The sequence below is a fragment of the Theobroma cacao genome, chromosome 3, assembly GCF_000208745.1.
Source record: "Theobroma cacao cultivar B97-61/B2 chromosome 3, Criollo_cocoa_genome_V2, whole genome shotgun sequence".
In the NCBI taxonomy this organism is placed as follows: Eukaryota; Viridiplantae; Streptophyta; class Magnoliopsida; order Malvales; family Malvaceae; genus Theobroma; species Theobroma cacao.
Window position 1 is genome coordinate 25,865,962 of NC_030852.1, and position 18,001 is coordinate 25,883,962.

Below are 18,001 nucleotides of genomic sequence, written 5' to 3' on the forward strand. Positions count from 1 at the left end.
TTTAATTTAAAAAAAAAAATAGACAATACATACAACAGCGATGCGATGTCGTTTAAATGAACCGCCTTGCAAGCTTATAATTTTAAACCGTTTGAAAAAGGAGACTAGACCGAAGTATGGTCCGTTAAGTTGAGTGAAAAGGTGCGCACTTTAAGCAATGGCGCCGCACGATCTCCGCCGTCCGTTCAAGCGAGCTGCGATTTCCGATCAGCAGAAGCGCAGGGAGCTCTCGCTGCTCCGTCAAGAACAGAATCGCCGCGACGCTCAACAGCAAGCGCGCTGCTTGGCTTCCTCTATTCTCTCGCTCCAGTCTCCAGTCCCTGAATCAGAACCAGAACAATCCGACATCGAACTCGAAACTGCACCTGAAATCGAGAAAGAATCTGGAACTTTGTCGAAGGACCTCGATGTCCCTCGGGCTTCGAAGCTCCGAGGACCAGAAGTGCGAAAATGGTTCGCGAGACAGCTTATGCTTCCTGAGTGGATGATCGACGTCCCTGATCGCTTGAGCCAAGACTGGTAATTATTCTCTTCCGCTCCTTTTTTTTTATTTATTATTTTTTACCTTTTTTGTGGTAATAAGGGATTTGTAAGGCTACGTTTTGAAACGTTTTAATTTGCTCTTGAGTAAGTTTTTAAAGATTCAAAGTTGTGTGTGTGTTTTATAGGTATGTATATGCAAGGCCAGCTGGAAAGCGATGCTTCGTGGTTTCATCAAACGGAACCACAGTGAGCAGGCAACGAAACGGCTCTATTTTGCATCATTTCCCATCGGCTTTACCGGCCGGAGCCAAGACCAGAGACAGCTCAGGTTCCGGTCAATCATATTGTATCCTGGACTGCATTTTCCACGAGGTATAGAAAACCCCTAAAAAGGAAAAAGGTAAAATTATATTAGTGCTGTTATATTGATTGGTCTTGATTTGGTTGTTGTTGTTTGATTCTTGTTGCAGCTGGATCAGACTTACTATGTGATTGATATGGTTTGTTGGAATGGATACTCTCTCTATGATTGCACTTCTGAGTTTAGGTTCTTTTGGTTGAACTCGAAGATCGAAGAGAGTGGTGCTTGCAATCCTCCTTCATGTTATCATAAATTTAGATTCAGCACTGTACCTGTGTATACTTGTGATCAGAATGGTTTATATGCAGCATATACTGGAGTTGTGCCTTATGTCAAGGATGGGCTATTGTTTTATAACAAGTGAGTTCTTTTCCTCAACAATATGTGATTAGCTTTTCATTCTTTCTCGCATTGTCTTTAGTTGAATAGGGTTTATTCTGTAATTGGTGCCATGTCTTTTGCGTTTCCTTAATGTTAGTTATGAATTGAGATAGACTAGCTAATTCCGTGACAGAGTCACAAACAACTATCATATTTAGATAGCAGGTTCAAATTCCGAGGGGCTCCTTTATATGGGGTGCTTGATATGTGCTGAGCCACTTATCAGTAACTATAAAAGGTAAGCCTGTTCTGAGCCCAGTAGGTGCAGCCCTTCTTATTTTTGGGTCCACAATCATGAGGAAAAATACTGTAATGTAGTTTCCAAAAATTTTGGTTGATTGAGCATCGAAATATCTTCACCATATCTTGGTAAAAACCAGAAGTTCTGTTTAATGCATTTCCATTTCATAGCAATGTCTTTCATCTATGGTGCCTTTTCTAGCATGACCAAGCCTCAAGAGATGGAGCATTAAGGTTTTTTGCATGGATGATTGGTATTGCTTTCATTTTAATTTTCTCCTGTGATCTAAGGAATTGGTATAATTTTGTAGTCTGAAGTATGGTGTAAATTTAGAGTACCTATTCAAAGCTGGTGTGCCTAGCTTTTGTGTGGTGCTGGTTCAATAATGGGATGAGAGTCTTAGGAGTATGCAGTGATGTCTTTGCCTATTGTAATGGATTTTTCTAGTAAAAAGAGTTGTAAAATTGGACTTTCTTCATTGGTTGGAAGGACGCTGCTCCTAATTTAGTAGGTAAGATGTATTAGTAAAGCATAGATAAAACCTTTTTTTTATTCATCCACTGTGGAAGATGGAAAGCCATTGCTTTTTCTTATTCTTTTTTTTCCTGTTCTTAAATTTTGTATTAGCATTAGAACCTCTCAATATTGATTTGTAGCATATTTAGTCTCTCTCCTGTTTGTGTCTTTTCACTGTTGATCTTTGTTTTCTTTCCTTCATAGGCATGCGCACTATCAAACTGGAAACACGCCTCTGGTATTAGTTTGGAAGGATGAGAACTGTAGTCAATATGTTATTGACACAGATAGTAAAGGAGAGATTCCAAGCCAACAACAGGTATTTTGACGTAACATTTATTATTCAGCTATGCTTCCTATGCCCTTGTTCCTTCCTTGTTACTCCCTCAAATTAGTTAATTAGGATATGTTTCTTTCTCATTGTTATTTGCTGAAGAGCAATGATTAATGTAATTAATTTGCACAAGGTATATTCTGTAAATAGAAATTTTGACATGGATAAGTTCCTCTTATGATCATCAATTGGTATACGCGATATAACAGAGAAAATGCATGTGCTGTCTCATGGCTTGGTTCAGACAATTACTCTTTCTAGAATAACTTTTAGCTATGAAATTTAAAAACAAAGTTTTCTGGAGCTACGAAATAACATTTACATTACCCTTTTGCACTAAACTGGAGTAAAGAGAAAAATATAGTTCTGGAGTTTAAGACAAATAACAAAAAACTAGTATCTTGTTTTTGATAAATTTATACATATGGAGTAAAGCCATAACAGTATTATTTCAGTTGCTCTTCTTTCGTTTGTTATTAGGTAGTTTTGGAGTTGCAAGACAATGGAAAACTGGTTACATCAGATGATCCACCTGTGCTTTTTGGCTACTTAGATGGGGATATCATACAGAAGGTATGGTAGTAGATGCCCATACTGAGCCAGAGACGTAATGCGTTAATTGTTGCTTTAAACTAAGTGTAATGATTTCTTCATCTATAATTTGACATCGATATTTGATTCTTTAAAGTTTATAATGTATCAATACAGTGAGCGGTTGCATCAATTTGGTAAGTTGTGTGCCTGTTGGGCTTTGAGCTACTTACATGAAGGTAGCTCCCTCCCATCCTATAAATCCTAGTTCCCCTTCCTAACATTTGAATCCATGACTTCTGAGTTCAAAGCCCCTAGTTCTATCAGTTGGGGGACCTCCTGGGGAATGGTAATGGGTATAGATGTTGCCTGTTAATTGAAACATAAGGAAACAGAGAACCCCAGCTACACCTTGTTGATGTGCCATTACACTGGCAATGTTTACTATCATGAGCCAGGGTGCATGAAATATAGCTAGAAAGGAAAATAATTTGTAAAATATTGAGGCGTCCCCTCCCCTTCTTCCAGTTTGCTAAAATTTGAGCTTTCTCTTTTCTTTTCTATGATATCCTCACTCTTCCAAATGCACAGTCAGGGCTGCATTCAGGGAACCTTTTACGATTCGCTGTTAGTGATGGAGGATTGAGTTTTGTGGATGGGAAGCTTGACAAGGCTGATTTGAATTATCTTGGCAAGGCAAATCGAGGACGTGCTTTTGCAGATAGTTACTCAAAGGTTGGTAGAAAATCATTCAGGATGCACTTTATAGTTGATATTTGCCTTTAATTTTAACTGATCTTAAATAAACTTATCCTATTAAATCAAAACCAAAACTCCCCAAATCATGTGATGACAATGCCAAAATGTTGGATTTTGCTATTGTTTGAGACGAATTTTCCGTACTACACCTCTTTGTGAAATAGATTAAGGAGTAAGTATGGTAGGAATAATTGTTTAATTCCCTTGTGGTGCTGTGAAAAAGTTTATAAAATTGGCCTCAAAATATATATTATTATGATTGTTTGGTTCGTCTATTCAACATTCAGAGTATCTTTTTAATTGGGGGAATGGGGGATTTGAACTCAACTCTGTGTGGGGTGGATAGATGCACGTATCGTTGCATCAACTTGTTGAGAAACTTTTGATCCCCAACCAAAGTAGTTGATTCTCTTTCCTGAAATGTACTTGAGCAAAATTGAAACAGGTTAGTGTGTTTCTTTTCTTACATGCTGCTGCATGGATTCAAAGATCTGTTGTTTCTCAATAGAGACAGACAATTGCAGATCAATTATCTTCATGCATGCTTGTCTTTCTGTGTTTTAATTTCATCTTTTTTGCTCTAAATGATTACTGATGCCCATTCTTTTATCAGCCTACCAAATTATTGCATGTAATAATCCTCTGGTGCATCTTTGAATTATAAAATAGCTTGGAATTTGCTCTGCAGGTTGTGTTCCAGTTTACAGTTCGGCATTCTCCTCTGAAGATAGATGATCTACTAGCATCTATCAACTCACCAGATGATCAAGAGAAGAAACCTTGTGATGTAGAGATGGTCGGTTGACTATGTCCATAGTTATGGGAGGTTTGATGTTGGTATGCCTACCATGCTAAGTTTAGGCCCCGTCATGGACTACAGTTCTCCTGAAGACTTCCTTGCAGGTCACCACTGGATGACTTGCATGCATGAGATGGCTGTTTTTGTAATTTTACCAAGCACAAAAACAAAGGAGTTTTTGGCATAAATGTGATGTGTAACTTCACTCGGCTTGGCCCAAGTGGCAAGGGGGTGGAGGGTTTCGATACAGATGTTAGGTTCAACTAAAATTCTCTATTCTTGTGCCAGAAAGAAAAATCATTATTATTATTATTTTTGTATAGGTTTGCCCTGTAACTTTGCAAGTTCTACAGTAGCCAGCCACTCATTTGATGGAGGACGGTATCATTCAATTGATGTAAGAAATTTGATTAATGCTGTTGTTGAGGACATTTCATAGGACAAGTACATCAACTAAAGAATTCCACTGATAAAAAGAAATGCAGTTAATTATTCTCCTCAGCACAAAGATTTATAATATAGGTCAAGATGCCAATGTGGTTGCTTCGCAGCCATCATGCACACAAGCCAGGACATCTCTGTAGTCCCTTGAAATGGTGAAGGAATCATAAACCTTTCCGTCGCGGCTCTTCTTATACTCAAATAGCAGGGATGATTGGTTAAACGCTGTCAGCTTGACGAATCCCCAGTCATAATCTCTGTAAAGACTCCAATTTGGGGTTACTTCACTGAATTCTGAAAGGTGGCTCCCTCCCCCACCAACAACAACATGGATCGTTCCATTGACAACGCCCGAGTAATGATTTTTTTCTTCGTTCACGCACTGATTCTGCAGATAGCATAAGGATTTTATGCATATAGTCAAAAACATATTATCCAACTACTCCCTATACAGCTGTTACGGATAAGAGGGAGAAGCTATATTGATTATTACTATCACTCTGATCAAAACAGTCACTCGGCATTGCTTATGATAAGATGGTTTGTAGTTCACTATGCCTTTAAAGGATCTTGCTATAAAGTCTTATGTTCATGGAAGGTATGTGAGTGTGGGTTATGCTAAGATATTGATGCTTATCAATAATTCAGTTTCAGGGTATGAAATTGCATACAAGAATGCCAGGATTTATTGCGACACTGTGGATTTGAGGATCTTTCAGCATTCGCAATTAGACATACCTGGTAGATTGGGCATGTTCTTTCATAGTTATGGACATGGCCATAGAAGGCAATGTCAACCTTATACTTCTGCCAAAGCTTCTGCAAACTTTCCCTTCCCATAGGCTCTTCAAATGAACCCTCCTGCCCATACCAGTAATCAGAGGAATATCCAAGGACACGATGAGCTGCAAAGATTAACCAAGGCTGCCTATGTCTATCTGCTGATGCAAGGCATTGCTCAATAAATCTATACTGTTCTGATCCTTCTCTCCAGTCATGTTCACTGTCAGCTATGCAGAAGTGAAATAAGCCATAATCTGTGGAGTACCTGCATTTTCAGAATATAAATGTTAAACATGCAAATTGAAAATCCAGTTAAAAGTTGAAGACAAATCCTTTTTGGCAAAAAGGAGGTATAGAAGTTGAATATAGCCCAAAAAGATTCACTGGACCGGGTCTAACAGAAGTTGGAATCGTTTGTTTCTTAATAGCACCAGCTCCTAATTAGGGAGAAAAAGGACTACAAGATTAAAGGTTGTGTTTGGTGCATATGCTTGTGGTTAGGACAGGATAAAACTATATTGATAGTAATTTGTTTCCATTATACCTTATTTTTGGTGTAATCCTTATCCTATCAATGAGTAAAAATAATCCTATAAGAACAGGATAATGTAAAATGAGTAATGAAAACTTTAGTCAAGCATTAATTAAAGCTTGTGACACACATGATAAAAGTACATATATAAAGGTGCTTTGCATACATCAATGCATAGTAGGCCCAAGGAACAAACTGTTTAGCTAAGTTAAGCCATGTGAAGTAAACTGACTGAAAGCTCAGCTGGTCGACGTTTGGAATGCCTGTTTATTGGGATCCTCAATGCCCTGTCTAAATGCCTTATTGAGTTTTACTAGTTTCAAGGATGCTCTCTCAACATTCTAGACATGCAATCTAAATTGCTCCTTTCTTTTATATATTTTATTCCCGTATCTTTTTTTCTTATATAAATATAATTTCAAAATTTCAGCATTACCTTATAAATTACACTTGCTAATTAGTTGCTAATGCTGAATACTTCAGCTAAGATTCTTGAATCTTAGCCAAGAATTGTTTTGGCCAAAAAGAGAAAAGTGGTAAGATTTGGTTGTAGAAGAGTATTACTAAATTACCAAAACTTTGCCCTGTTCTCTGCAGGAAAATAAAATATGGTTTCTGCTGGCACACCACATTCACCACCTGAATCTGTCGTATCATAAAATGATCCTGTGTTTGGCCAATCACGTTCATGATTACCACTGCAGCACAAATGACACAAAACGTTTCAAACAACATCTTATTTGGCCAGATTCAAACAGAGAAGTAAGTCTTAAAATATATGCTAGCTGCACGAGAAAGGACAGACACCTTGCAATCATGTATGGAACAGTTGATGCTATAGGCTCCACCTGTGCTGTGAACTGGTCCCACTGTGAAATGTATCCATTTGAATATGATAAGTCTCCTATGTGGAAAACTATGTTGATGTTGCTTAAGTCCCTAATGAGTTGGTCTGTAGTATTGAGTGAACCAGGCTGATAATTGCTATACTCATTTGAACCATCACGTTCTGCCTGTCAGGTGTTAGAAAATCTCATCAAATCATGTAAAAAATTTCTTGTCCAAAGAAAACAGCTAATAATAATAATAACTACTAAACTTTCAAAGATAATAATAATAACTAAAGGGGAACTAGGGAACAGCTTGCATTTGGAATCAAATCCCCAGTAGTGGTTCTGCGCACCAATTGTCTTTTGAGCAAGAATTTGCCTAGGTGCTTTATCCTATCTCCTATTGCAAGTTAAATGTACAAAAAAAGGGGTTGTTAAATGTTAATGCAGGTTTCAGCAGCATGTTAAAGGCAAAACTAATAGGAAGACCACAATGCACCATTTTGCCAAAAGTTTACAAGTCAAAAAGGGTAAAATAGTTGTCAGTGCATAGAAAATCAAAATTTGTGAGAACCAGACAACATGCATGGATTGGCCAATCTTATTGCATTTCTCATCTATTGACAAACCCTACTGCCCATTCTCAAACTCATTATTGGTTTGTATATATTACCTTACCCATGTCGCCAAATATTATGACCCTTTGTAATGAGTCTTGTCCAGGATATGGGGATGATTTAAATGAATATATCTTGCTCCAGACAATTGAACCATTAGATAAGAGGTGACCCATCCTGTATGTGTATCTGGAACACCATCATTTGCAACCTTGTAAGTGGGATCATTTAAACATTCAAATCGTCATCTAGCTAAAAAGGAAAAAAGGATATTTCAGATGGTTACTCATAGTTTGGCCACAAATTTTTCAAGAAACTTGTATGTATGAAACCTGGATCACGCCAGCCAACTGTTCTTGCAGGTGAACCTGCAGATCAATTAGGTAATTGCATGAAGTTATAGGCCTACCTACCCACTCCATTGAACACTGTAAAAACTAAAAATATTTTTCAGGTAATATACTTGTTTTGTTTATGGTTGAGTCAAGGAAATAAAATCCTAGTCAAGTTCAACAAAAACGATAGCAACTTGGATGTTACGAGTTCGTCACATGCAAAGTCATGACACAGAGAGATAATAAAGTATCCACTCATATGGTCCCATATAGTGCAGGATATAAAATGCCAAGGATGAAATGTACTCTTCTTAGTCTTACAATCCTTCACGAAATAAGAAACTAGGAAACTTATTCTTGCAGATAACTAGAAGTAATCAAGTAGGAGACATCATGATTCAAAACTTCAAAGTTACGAAATTAGTACTAAAATAACTCAATCACAAATCAAGAAAGTGCAGTCCTAGAATGCTTTTGGTAATTAATAGCCACTACTTTGAAGTAAACAGGAAGAGTTTTGATTGACAATGGAGGAATTATGGTTGACGTATTAGTAATTTTTTATTGGAAAATGAAAAATCCATATCAAGCACGTATATACACATGCAAAGCAATATTATAACATGTATTCAAGCATCAAAGTCACATCATAAGTAAGTCTGTCCATACCACACATGCTGTTCTGTTTAAACGTCAAAGTTCCTGCTGGAGATCGAAGTTGCAAATTTCCCTTTCTACCCCATTCAACAAATGGCTCAGCTTCGTCTATGTCATAGCCACTTGTCCAGGTTACAGTCATCTGTGTCACAAATCAAAGATTGCCTGAATACTAGATAAATAAAAAGAACAGCATAGCAGACCAAACAACGTTTATGATTTAATACAAATTAATTCACAATCATAATATGTTTGCTACACCAGAGTACCTTCAGATAGGCAGAGATATGAATTCATTCAGGAACTTTCAACATGGCATCTTAGAGAAAGACAATGATCCGCAAAAGAACCGCAGTTATCATATTAGTGTATAAAGAGGGTATTATATCCCTTCGCTTTCACAGCTTTACAGAATTTTATCAACTTGTCATGGATGATACACTTGCTGGATAAGCTAATGCAGAAATCTGATTAACTAAGTATAATTGCTTTCTTTTGGGCAGATAAATGAAATATTTCCCCAGCTAAGAAAACAAGGCAATAGTTAATAAAGGAATCATAGCATTCTAATTTTTGGGGGAAAATTATATAGGAGACATTAATTAGAACTTACTTCATTCCAAGACTTCCCTTGAGCGAGGCGTGGATACAAGGGTGCTTTAGGATTTGCAAACGATATGAAATTTGATATAGCCACCAATTTTGGCTGTAATGTTGAAATGTCAAGTCAGTCAACAAAATTTTCGTCAACATTTGTAGAAGATAATCAATTAAGAGAATGAAGAGGCACTAAGATGAATCAAGGTGATGTGTGAAAATCTTTTGCAAAGGTCTATGGTGAATTTAAAAAAAAAAACAAAATATAAACTGGAGGGACAAGAGTCATGAACTTACATCTGATAATCCACCTGAAAATAACGCAAAGGAGAAATCTGCTCGCTGATTTATAAGCTGGAACCTCAGAGAACCTCTGCCTGTCTTTGTATAACCTGAGCTGGACTCATTTGCATACTTGTACTGGAGCACACATAGAAAAGTGTGCAGAGTGCATGAGCTTTCAAATCATAGAATTGTAAATACTAAAGTCTCCTTATTAATATCAAAAGTTACACCACACACACCTTTATAGGAGCTGAACAGATATATGGAAGCTGTTCTTTTGGATCATTCACCGGTGGACAGGTTGATGGGCTGCCATAACATCACAAAGTGTCTCTAAGTTCGCAAACAATGCAAAATTCCCTAGTGAAGTTATCACAGGGTGGAATGAATAGGATCCTATTAATTACTGTAATTAAGAAATTTTGGTGTGTTCATGAAATGAGTTTCCATAGGAACCTCGGTGATAACAAGCACAATTAATGAGTTGCAGTTGAAATTGTGAAAGATGGACGTTACTTGAATTTTGCTGGAGAAAAGACTCCAACCCAATCATTCACAGATGAATTCGGATTCATAAAATCCACATTTACCCATTGAGTGTCCTCGCCCTGTGATCATACAAATGAAAAACACACATCAAATCTATGCTCCTAAACTCAGGCAAACTCAGTAAAAGTGTCAAACTACCAAGGACTCATTACTTCAAATATCGTACTAATCCAATTCGTTGGTCAAGACTTACAGTAACTAGAAACATAACGTTCTTATCATAAATTTAACAACTTCGAGTTAGCCACTTTTCTATTGATCATCTCCTCAAACATGAGGTGACATGCCGCATTCCAAAAACATTTCTATTGATCATCAAGCAGTCACAAAGAAGTTAACTTGGAAGTTCTTTGTAACTTGAAAACCCAAATTTATTCATTTTTTTATTTGAAAAAAGGAACTTCTCAAAAGCCGATAAGTGAACCAAAAAGGAAGAGAGTAAAAGCATAAAACAGATTGTACCTTTAAACCAAGAAGAACCGGTTGAGCTTTAACAGTAGCTGAGTTATGAAGGGCAAGAGTAGCTTTGAGGATATTGATTTTAGCCAGCGGATGTTCTCCTGCTCCATTGATGTGAGCCCAACCCAAGTTTAAGTTTGCAGCCAGTAAAAGAAACACCCAAAACCATATCATTTTCAGGCAATCAAAACTCTCTTTCTTTTCTCAATTCAAAAAAAGGCAAAAGAAAAGGGAAAAGAACAAAGACTCTCAGAAGGATCCCCAGAATTATTCTCGTTTGACTTGTTTTAAAGGTTTTGAAAGTGTTTGAAAGAGACAAGATAAGCAAAGAGAAGCAAGTTAGTAACCAACTACGATTGCAACAAAGTAGGAAGGGACCTCTGCTTTTCTCTGTTGAGCTTTTATGTTTTTCCTGAGGAGTTCTTAGACGGCACGTTGATCATCTAAAATATGCATCTAAAATGATACTAACAATAAATATATTAGTCATCCGAATATTTAATTTATTAATTGATATATATATATATATATATAATTTAAAAAAAATTAAATTTTTTTCTCAATTATGAAAAAGAACAATTAATATATAATTTTATCTTTTTCTTCATAATCTTCATCACATAATAAAATATTATGATATTATAATTTTAAATTTAAAAATTTTAGTCAAGTTGATTATTATGAGTGATAAAGATTGTATCCAATTTACAGGAGCTTAAGTTTATATTTGATGTGTATTGATCTTTATGTAATACTTTCATGACACATTTTATTCATGAAATATAATAAAATAAATATTTTATAAAAATAAATAAAAATATCATTATTTAGTATGATTAATAGAACAAAATAAGATAAAAAATGCTATTATGATTTATTTGTAAAATATATAATCTATTTGGTGGTGAAATGTATGCTTGGACCATTTTTTGCCACAATAAATGAGGGAGATCGACTGGATTCAAAGTTCACCTCTTGCATACAACAGTGCCACGAGAAACCCAAGGGACCGACCATTTGAGCCAAACAAAAAAGTAGTAGTGTATATATATGTGTCTGTGTATATATATATATATATGGAAACCAATTATGGCATTTGTTTGCTTTAATCAAAGAAGATAATAGTAGGATAATGGTTTTCAAGAACCCAAAGTGGTTGGTTCGCAGCCATCATGTACACAGGCCAAGACATCCCGGTAGTCCCTGGCAATGGTGAATGAATCATAGACCTTGCCATCACTGCTTCTCTTGTACTCAAAGAGGAGAGATGAGTGGTTGAATGCTGTCAGCTTCACAAAACCAAAATCTGAATCTTTGTAGAGACTCCAAGAGGTCTGGATAGGACCAAAACCTGATAAATGGCTCCCTCCCCCACCAACGACGATGTGAATTGTCCCATTTACAGCGCCTGAATAGTGAGATTTTTCCGTATTCACGCACTGCTCCTGCAGCATTTACCATAAAACAGTAAAAGCAATATTAGAACGATATGAATCAGGTTATAGTAGGAGACTTCTACAACACAGCCTTGACTCTCGAAAGATATATAGGCCGTGAAGATTGTGTGCATATCCTTTAAAGCATGTACAACGAACCAGCCATATAAGTTTCAATAAATGGCCTACTGATAATTTTCAGCCATACCTGGTAAACTGGGCACGTTCTTTCATAGTTATGGATATGTCCAAAAAACGCAATATCCACTTTGTACTTCTGCCAAAGTCCCTGCAAGCTTTCTCTTCCCATAGGCTCCCCGAATGAGCCACTCCGCCAATAGCTAGAGGAATAACCAAGAACACGATGAGCAGCAAAGATCAACCAGGGCTGCTTCTGCCGGTCTGCTGATGCTAGGCACTTCTCGATGAACTCGTACTGCTCAGAGCCCTCCCTCCAATCATGTTCACTGTCAGCTATACAGAAGTGGAACATGCCATAGTCTGTTGAATACCTGCAAAGGACAAGTAGTCTGACTTCAAGGAATTTTGTTTGTTTTTTTGGCAATGACATGCATATTATGAATGTTGCATGCTGCATAAGAACTTAGCTTTCATCAGGAACTGTTCATAATTATTGCAACCTTCTTATCTTTTCAGAATAAGAATACATGTTACTTACCAAAACTTAGCTCTGTTCTCAGCAGGAACGTAAAACATGGTCTCAGCTACCACACCACATTCACCACCAGAATCATTTCCATCGTAGAAGGATCCTGAGTTGGGTGCGTCGCGTTCATGATTGCCACTGTATTGAAAGAAGTAATCTTAGTGAGATCCAAAGTAGCAATTTGCTTATATCATTTAAAGTTATTTTCACGTCTTACAGACAGCACATGCGCTAAGCATTCAGAGTTGCAAACCTTGCAATCATATATGGCACGGTCGATGCAATGGGCTCCACCTGTGATGTGAACTGGTCCCACTGTGATATGTATCCATTTGAATATGTAATATCTCCTATATGAAAGACTATGTCAATATTTTTTAAGTCCTTGATTAGCTGATCTGTGGTGTTAAGTGAGCCTGGCTGATAATTATTGTACTCATTTGAACCATCTCGCTCTGCCTGAAACATGTTGAAACAATTATAAATCTCTTCATATTCCTATTATGCACTATGCAGCAATTAAGTGTCAAGGAACATGCAACCCTATTAAACTGCAGATTATTTGTGTTTCCTAGATTTAATGGTTCTCTGATGATGATGATGATCATAATAATAATAATAATAATAATAATAATAGGGAATGCAAGGAAGCAAGAACTAAAAGTTGCAGATAGTTTGGTGAGACGTATATGCAGAATAGCTGATAGGGGGAAAGCAGTTAGAACTACTTGCCCGCTGCTAGGCAAATGGCATGATGGTTAACTCTATAAAGCTTATAACTGTTATATCAGTATTATGGTCTAAAATTGAATAGAAATAACTATTTTGAGATATAAATGTTAAAAATTTCCCCCCTTTTTCCTATATTAGTTGTAACGGAGCATCAGAACAAAGATGCTCCTTGGTGCATGACCCTTTCCCACAATATAGTTCTGAAACTAGAGGCAAACCAAAGACCAAGAACCATGAATACATGCTTAATAAATTAACTAGATGAGGCAGGAAAACAGTAAGAGTCAGGAATCAAACATGTTTCTCTCTTCTCTGTCCGGTATTTGCAATTTGCACCATAAGATTCATCAAATGGTATTATTCAAAGGAAAATGAAATGCAACAGAGAATATCTGTGAAGGCATGCTGCATTCAGTACCTTTCCCATGTCTCCGAATATTACAACTCGCTGCAATGAGTCCTGCCCTGGATAAGGTGATGACTTGAAAGAGTAGCTCTTGCTCCACACGTAAGAACCATTTAGTAACTTATGACCAAGCTTGTAAGTGTACCTGAACGCAAAAACAATCACCGCTTAGGAACTCATTGTTCATTATATCCTCATTATTTCTATGAAACAAAATGTCATTTGTGTTGCATACACTGAGTTCGGCCACAAATCCTTTAAGAAACTTGTATGGATAAAACCAGGATCACGCCAACCAACTGTTCGGGCTGGTGGAGCTGCATTTTGTCATCAAAATGTTGTTAGAGCCATTGTTTTCAATCTGAATCTTCCAAATCTCGTGTGAAACATTTGCAATTAAGAATATAAACTAAACGGAAGCTTCAGTCAATTCATTGAAATATTTGATAGTTTCTCTTTCGCTCCCTATGAGTTTTGTCAAGAAGTCTGCAAAATTTTTAACTTGTCACATTCTGTCAAAAACTCCTCTTTCCCAACATTATAGCGTGCCAAGATTTTTGGCAAGATGAGATGAGGACCTTGCAGTTTTACCTGGTGAACACTTAAAGATAATACTATTTGACCAGGAAGATCATTTAAAATAAAATATTGAGGGATAATACAAGAATTTTTGCTTTCTCTGGCATGTAGATAAGTTAAAATGGACAAAACTTTTATGGTCAAAGGAAAAGATGGACCATACCACACATACTGTTCTGATGGAATGTCAGTGTTCCAGCTGGCGATCGGGTCTGAGATTCTCCTTTGAGACCCCACTCAACAAAAGGTACAGCTTCAATAATGTTATAGCCACTTGTCCAGGTCACTGTCATCTGTGTAAACGTTTAAGAGAATCAGGTAAACAGAAATTACACACCCAGCAAAATCTAGGAGATGTTCAAAATCCGAAACCAGGAGCAAGTGCAAGGAAAACCAGATATACATTTTGGAAAGCCTCGTTGCTAAATGGTGATCAGTCAATGCAGACTGTAGGACATGGATAGGCTTTGGCTTTGGCTTCCAATCAAAATCCAAATATTTATGGAAAATTAATGGAGAGTAAAGAGACAAACTTACTTCATTCCAAGACTTCCCTTGAGAAAGACGTGGATAAAGGGGTGCCTTTGGGTTAGCAAAACTTATGACATTTGAAACTGCCACCAGTTTTGGCTGCAACCAATTATCAATCAAGGACAGGGGTGAAATATGATACAGAGAAGTAATAAGTTTTGAAATTCAAATGCATAATACATGAAAAGCAACAGAACGGGATAAAGGAGAGAAAATAAGACATACGTCTGATAAGCCGCCAGAAAATAATGCAAATGAAATGTCTTCCCGCTGGTTGATCAACTGAAACTTCAAAGAAGCTTTGCCAGTCTTGTTGTATTCAGCATTGGAATCATTAGCATATTTGTACTAGAAAAGAAAAACACATTGTGTAAGGGCATACAGTCTCAATATTAGCCTAAGATCAAAGAGTGCTACCTAGCAATAATGCACACCTTTATTGGGGCTGAGCATATATGTGGAGACTCTTCCATGTCCCCACTAGGTGGACAGGTAGACGAGCTGCCATTACAAAAATGGATTCCTTAATCTACAAGCTAGGATTTACAGAGGAAGAAAAGAAAGTCTGGTATATGCAGTCATCAGATAATTATTCAAAAATTGCCTCCAACACTATAACTATCAAATTTCGTTTCAGAAAAAAAAATTGCAAGTTAAGAAAATACTCTCCTGCATCACACTCAATACACCTCCCCCACCCCTGCCACCCCTTTCAAAAGAAAGAATATGATGCAACAAGTTGAAAATTACTTGAAGTTTGCAGGAGAAAAAACTGCAATCCAATCATCATCAGAAGGTTTAGGGCATTCAACTTCCACAGTTACCCAATCAGAATCTCCCCCCTGCATACAAACAAAGGCAGTTATAAGCAATCTTTGTATCTCAGCCGCTCAGAACACCATGCTTCAGTTTTTGAGAAACTTGTTCAAACAGGCATTTTGGTGTACAGGAGGGAACGGGAAAATGACAAAAAGCCTATACCTTAACTCCACTTATCACAAATCTAAACATTAGAAATTCTTGCATTGAGTTTATAAGGGAGTGTATGCTGATCTAACTGTTAGTGAAAAGGTGCTGTGATTCTATTGTGGTCTTAGGTTTAGACTTCAAACCGTTCCAAGTGGAACTTATATTCATGGAGGGTAAGGGGAGAAGAAGATTTGACTTCCATCAATGTCTGAATTGGATTAAAGATGTCTGATTACAGAAAGGCTAAAAAAAAAAAAAAACGACTCACTGAGTCAGCAATAATCAGTGCAGTTATAAACATCAAAGACAAAATAAAACAAAGAAATGGAGATCGAAATAGCCTGTTTGACAAAAAGAATGACAGACAAGAACAAATAAATTCTGATTAAAGAACTAACAAGTGCTTCAACATCTCTCGTAAACAAGTTGACCCTGCTACTATTGAATCTTAATGGAAGCAAATTCAAACTCCAAAGACCTAATAGATTGAGATTTACAGCGAAACGTGTGCAAGAACGAGTTAGATTTTACCTTTGTCCCAAGAACAACTGGGTGTGCTCTAACAGAAGCATTTTCATGAAGAGCATAGACTGCCTTGTGTATGGCAATCTTGGACAATGGCTGCACGCCATCGCCATTCCCAGCATGAGCTACTGCTGCAGCAGGACCAAATTTCAAACACTGCAATAAAGACAACAATATGAAAACATACTCCATAGATAAGAACCTCTCCATTTACTATGCTATCGATGGAAGTGACCACATTGGTCTGAGTCCAGATCATCTACTTAAAATTCAACGTCCTTGGGTATGAACACAGAAAATGCGGTTCATGTGAAAGATAAGCCGGTCATTGAAGCTTCTCTCTCCTTTCTCCGGTCAACTATAACAATTTTTAATATTAATGTTACATCACATAAGTCTTACTTTTGTCCAATTGTGCGGCATTCTTTCTTTGAGAACTTTTGCAAAGTTGATCAGATTACTGCCTCCTTTTTTGTTAAGAACAAGGAATTCAATATTACAGCTTTACTTTGTATCCAAAACATAAAATAAAATAAAATAAAAAAGACAGAGAGAGAGAGAGAGAGGATATACACTCAAAGCTAGCGGGAGATTTGACATTGTTGACATCATGTTAATGGTGCAATATACAAAACAGTATACCAAAAACGGCAGTTGTTTGTTTATAGCTAATATTCCAATAATGATAAATAATTAATCTCAGCTGAATTACACTGATATTCTCTGTTAAAGTTGCCTACATCAACAATTGAGCTAATGCTACTATCAGTTGCTTACAAGAAGAACACTAGAAGCTGAGGGGTGATCACTATTTTTCTTTCGCTTTGATTTTCTTATATTTTTCTTTTCCGGTTTCTTTTTTTCCAGCAAATCAATCAGAAGGAAAGCAGCAACCTTAAAACATTAAAATGGATTATAATTAGGGAGAGAACAGCAAAGAAAACTGATCACGGGCTTTTGTAGCAAAAGCTAAGAAATCTTGTGCTTGTAAATTTCTGAGCAACTCAAGCAGAGCACAGTAAAACTTTGGTGGTTAAGAGAAATTTTGCCTTCGTTTTTCATTCACTTAATCCTGGGTATTTTGATGATGACAATTCATAGATTGGGGTGGATCCTAATGGTCAAAATAGGAGTATTAAAAATGTATAAACTTCTGACTATATCTCTGTTAGGATAGTCTTGAATTGTGATTTTATTAGGATTGTTTAATTCTAATTAAATTAGTATACTTTATTAAATAGTCTTTAAATCTGGTTAGATTAGAATAACAATTTCTAATTCTATTAGGATAAGATTCCTAATTATATTAGGATTAAGGTTATTGTATTTGATAATATAAAAAGACCCTATGGTTTAAAAAATAATAATCACCTAGATTTAGAGAAAGTAATTTAGGTGTACGTGGGATAAGAATTGTGAGTTTGAGACTGTTCTTGTAATCTCCTGTTTTTTCTCTTAGTGAATTTTTCTCTGTTGTTGTGCCCATGGACGTAGGGTCATCAAAAGTCCGAACCACGTAAATTCTTGTGTTCTTGTAGGTGTGCTTGATTTCTTTCTTTCTTTATTCTATGGATTGGGTTAGATCTTGGGCAATTCTTTAGAGATAATTCCGCAATTTCCCAACAAACTTGTATCAGAGCTTCAAGGTCTTGGGTCAATCTAGATC

At 36.7% G+C, this 18,001-nt stretch overlaps 3 protein-coding genes across 5 annotated transcripts in view; 1 reads left to right on the forward strand and 2 right to left on the reverse strand.

Moving 5' to 3' along the window:
* Nucleotides 89–4,849, forward strand: LOC18605099 (snurportin-1). Of its 2 annotated transcripts, XM_007037915.2 has the most exons (8): nucleotides 89–519; nucleotides 669–855; nucleotides 954–1,065; nucleotides 1,153–1,204; nucleotides 2,187–2,301; nucleotides 2,797–2,889; nucleotides 3,439–3,582; nucleotides 4,295–4,849. In XM_007037915.2, the coding sequence occupies exons 1-8, from the start codon at nucleotides 158–160 to the stop codon at nucleotides 4,409–4,411; spliced, it is 1,182 nt and encodes a 393-aa protein (XP_007037977.2). In that variant the 5' UTR covers nucleotides 89–157; the 3' UTR covers nucleotides 4,412–4,849. The 2 variants fall into 2 exon arrangements, with proteins under 2 accessions (XP_007037977.2, XP_007037976.2); XM_007037914.2 differs by having other exon boundaries at nucleotides 954–1,204.
* Nucleotides 4,929–10,950, reverse strand: LOC18605100 (probable inactive purple acid phosphatase 27). Its single transcript, XM_007037916.2, has 12 exons — nucleotides 10,494–10,950; nucleotides 9,999–10,090; nucleotides 9,722–9,791; nucleotides 9,495–9,617; nucleotides 9,214–9,306; nucleotides 8,613–8,742; nucleotides 7,895–7,976; nucleotides 7,665–7,797; nucleotides 6,969–7,174; nucleotides 6,734–6,859; nucleotides 5,585–5,894; nucleotides 4,929–5,234 (listed from the first exon to the last, which is right to left on the reverse strand). The coding sequence occupies exons 1-12, from the start codon at nucleotides 10,662–10,664 to the stop codon at nucleotides 4,929–4,931; spliced, it is 1,842 nt and encodes a 613-aa protein (XP_007037978.2). The 5' UTR covers nucleotides 10,665–10,950.
* The window catches only part of LOC18605101 (probable inactive purple acid phosphatase 27), a 9,969-nt gene continuing 3,474 nt past the window's right edge, over nucleotides 11,507–18,001 (reverse strand). The window contains exons 2-13 of one of the 2 annotated variants that reach the window (XM_018116895.1): nucleotides 16,342–16,491; nucleotides 15,592–15,683; nucleotides 15,276–15,342; nucleotides 15,067–15,189; nucleotides 14,848–14,940; nucleotides 14,474–14,603; nucleotides 13,967–14,048; nucleotides 13,744–13,876; nucleotides 12,847–13,052; nucleotides 12,606–12,731; nucleotides 12,135–12,438; nucleotides 11,507–11,935 (exon numbers count right to left, since the gene is read on the reverse strand). In XM_018116895.1, coding sequence (XP_017972384.1) covers nucleotides 11,630–11,935; nucleotides 12,135–12,438; nucleotides 12,606–12,731; nucleotides 12,847–13,052; nucleotides 13,744–13,876; nucleotides 13,967–14,048; nucleotides 14,474–14,603; nucleotides 14,848–14,940; nucleotides 15,067–15,189; nucleotides 15,276–15,342; nucleotides 15,592–15,683; nucleotides 16,342–16,491 — 1,812 coding nt within the window. In that variant the 3' untranslated portion in view covers nucleotides 11,507–11,629. Of the gene's footprint in view, nucleotides 11,936–12,134; nucleotides 12,439–12,605; nucleotides 12,732–12,846; nucleotides 13,053–13,743; nucleotides 13,877–13,966; nucleotides 14,049–14,473; nucleotides 14,604–14,847; nucleotides 14,941–15,066; nucleotides 15,190–15,275; nucleotides 15,343–15,591; nucleotides 15,684–16,341; nucleotides 16,664–18,001 lie in introns of those variants that run through there. The other variant, XM_007037917.2, reaches the window with a different exon arrangement.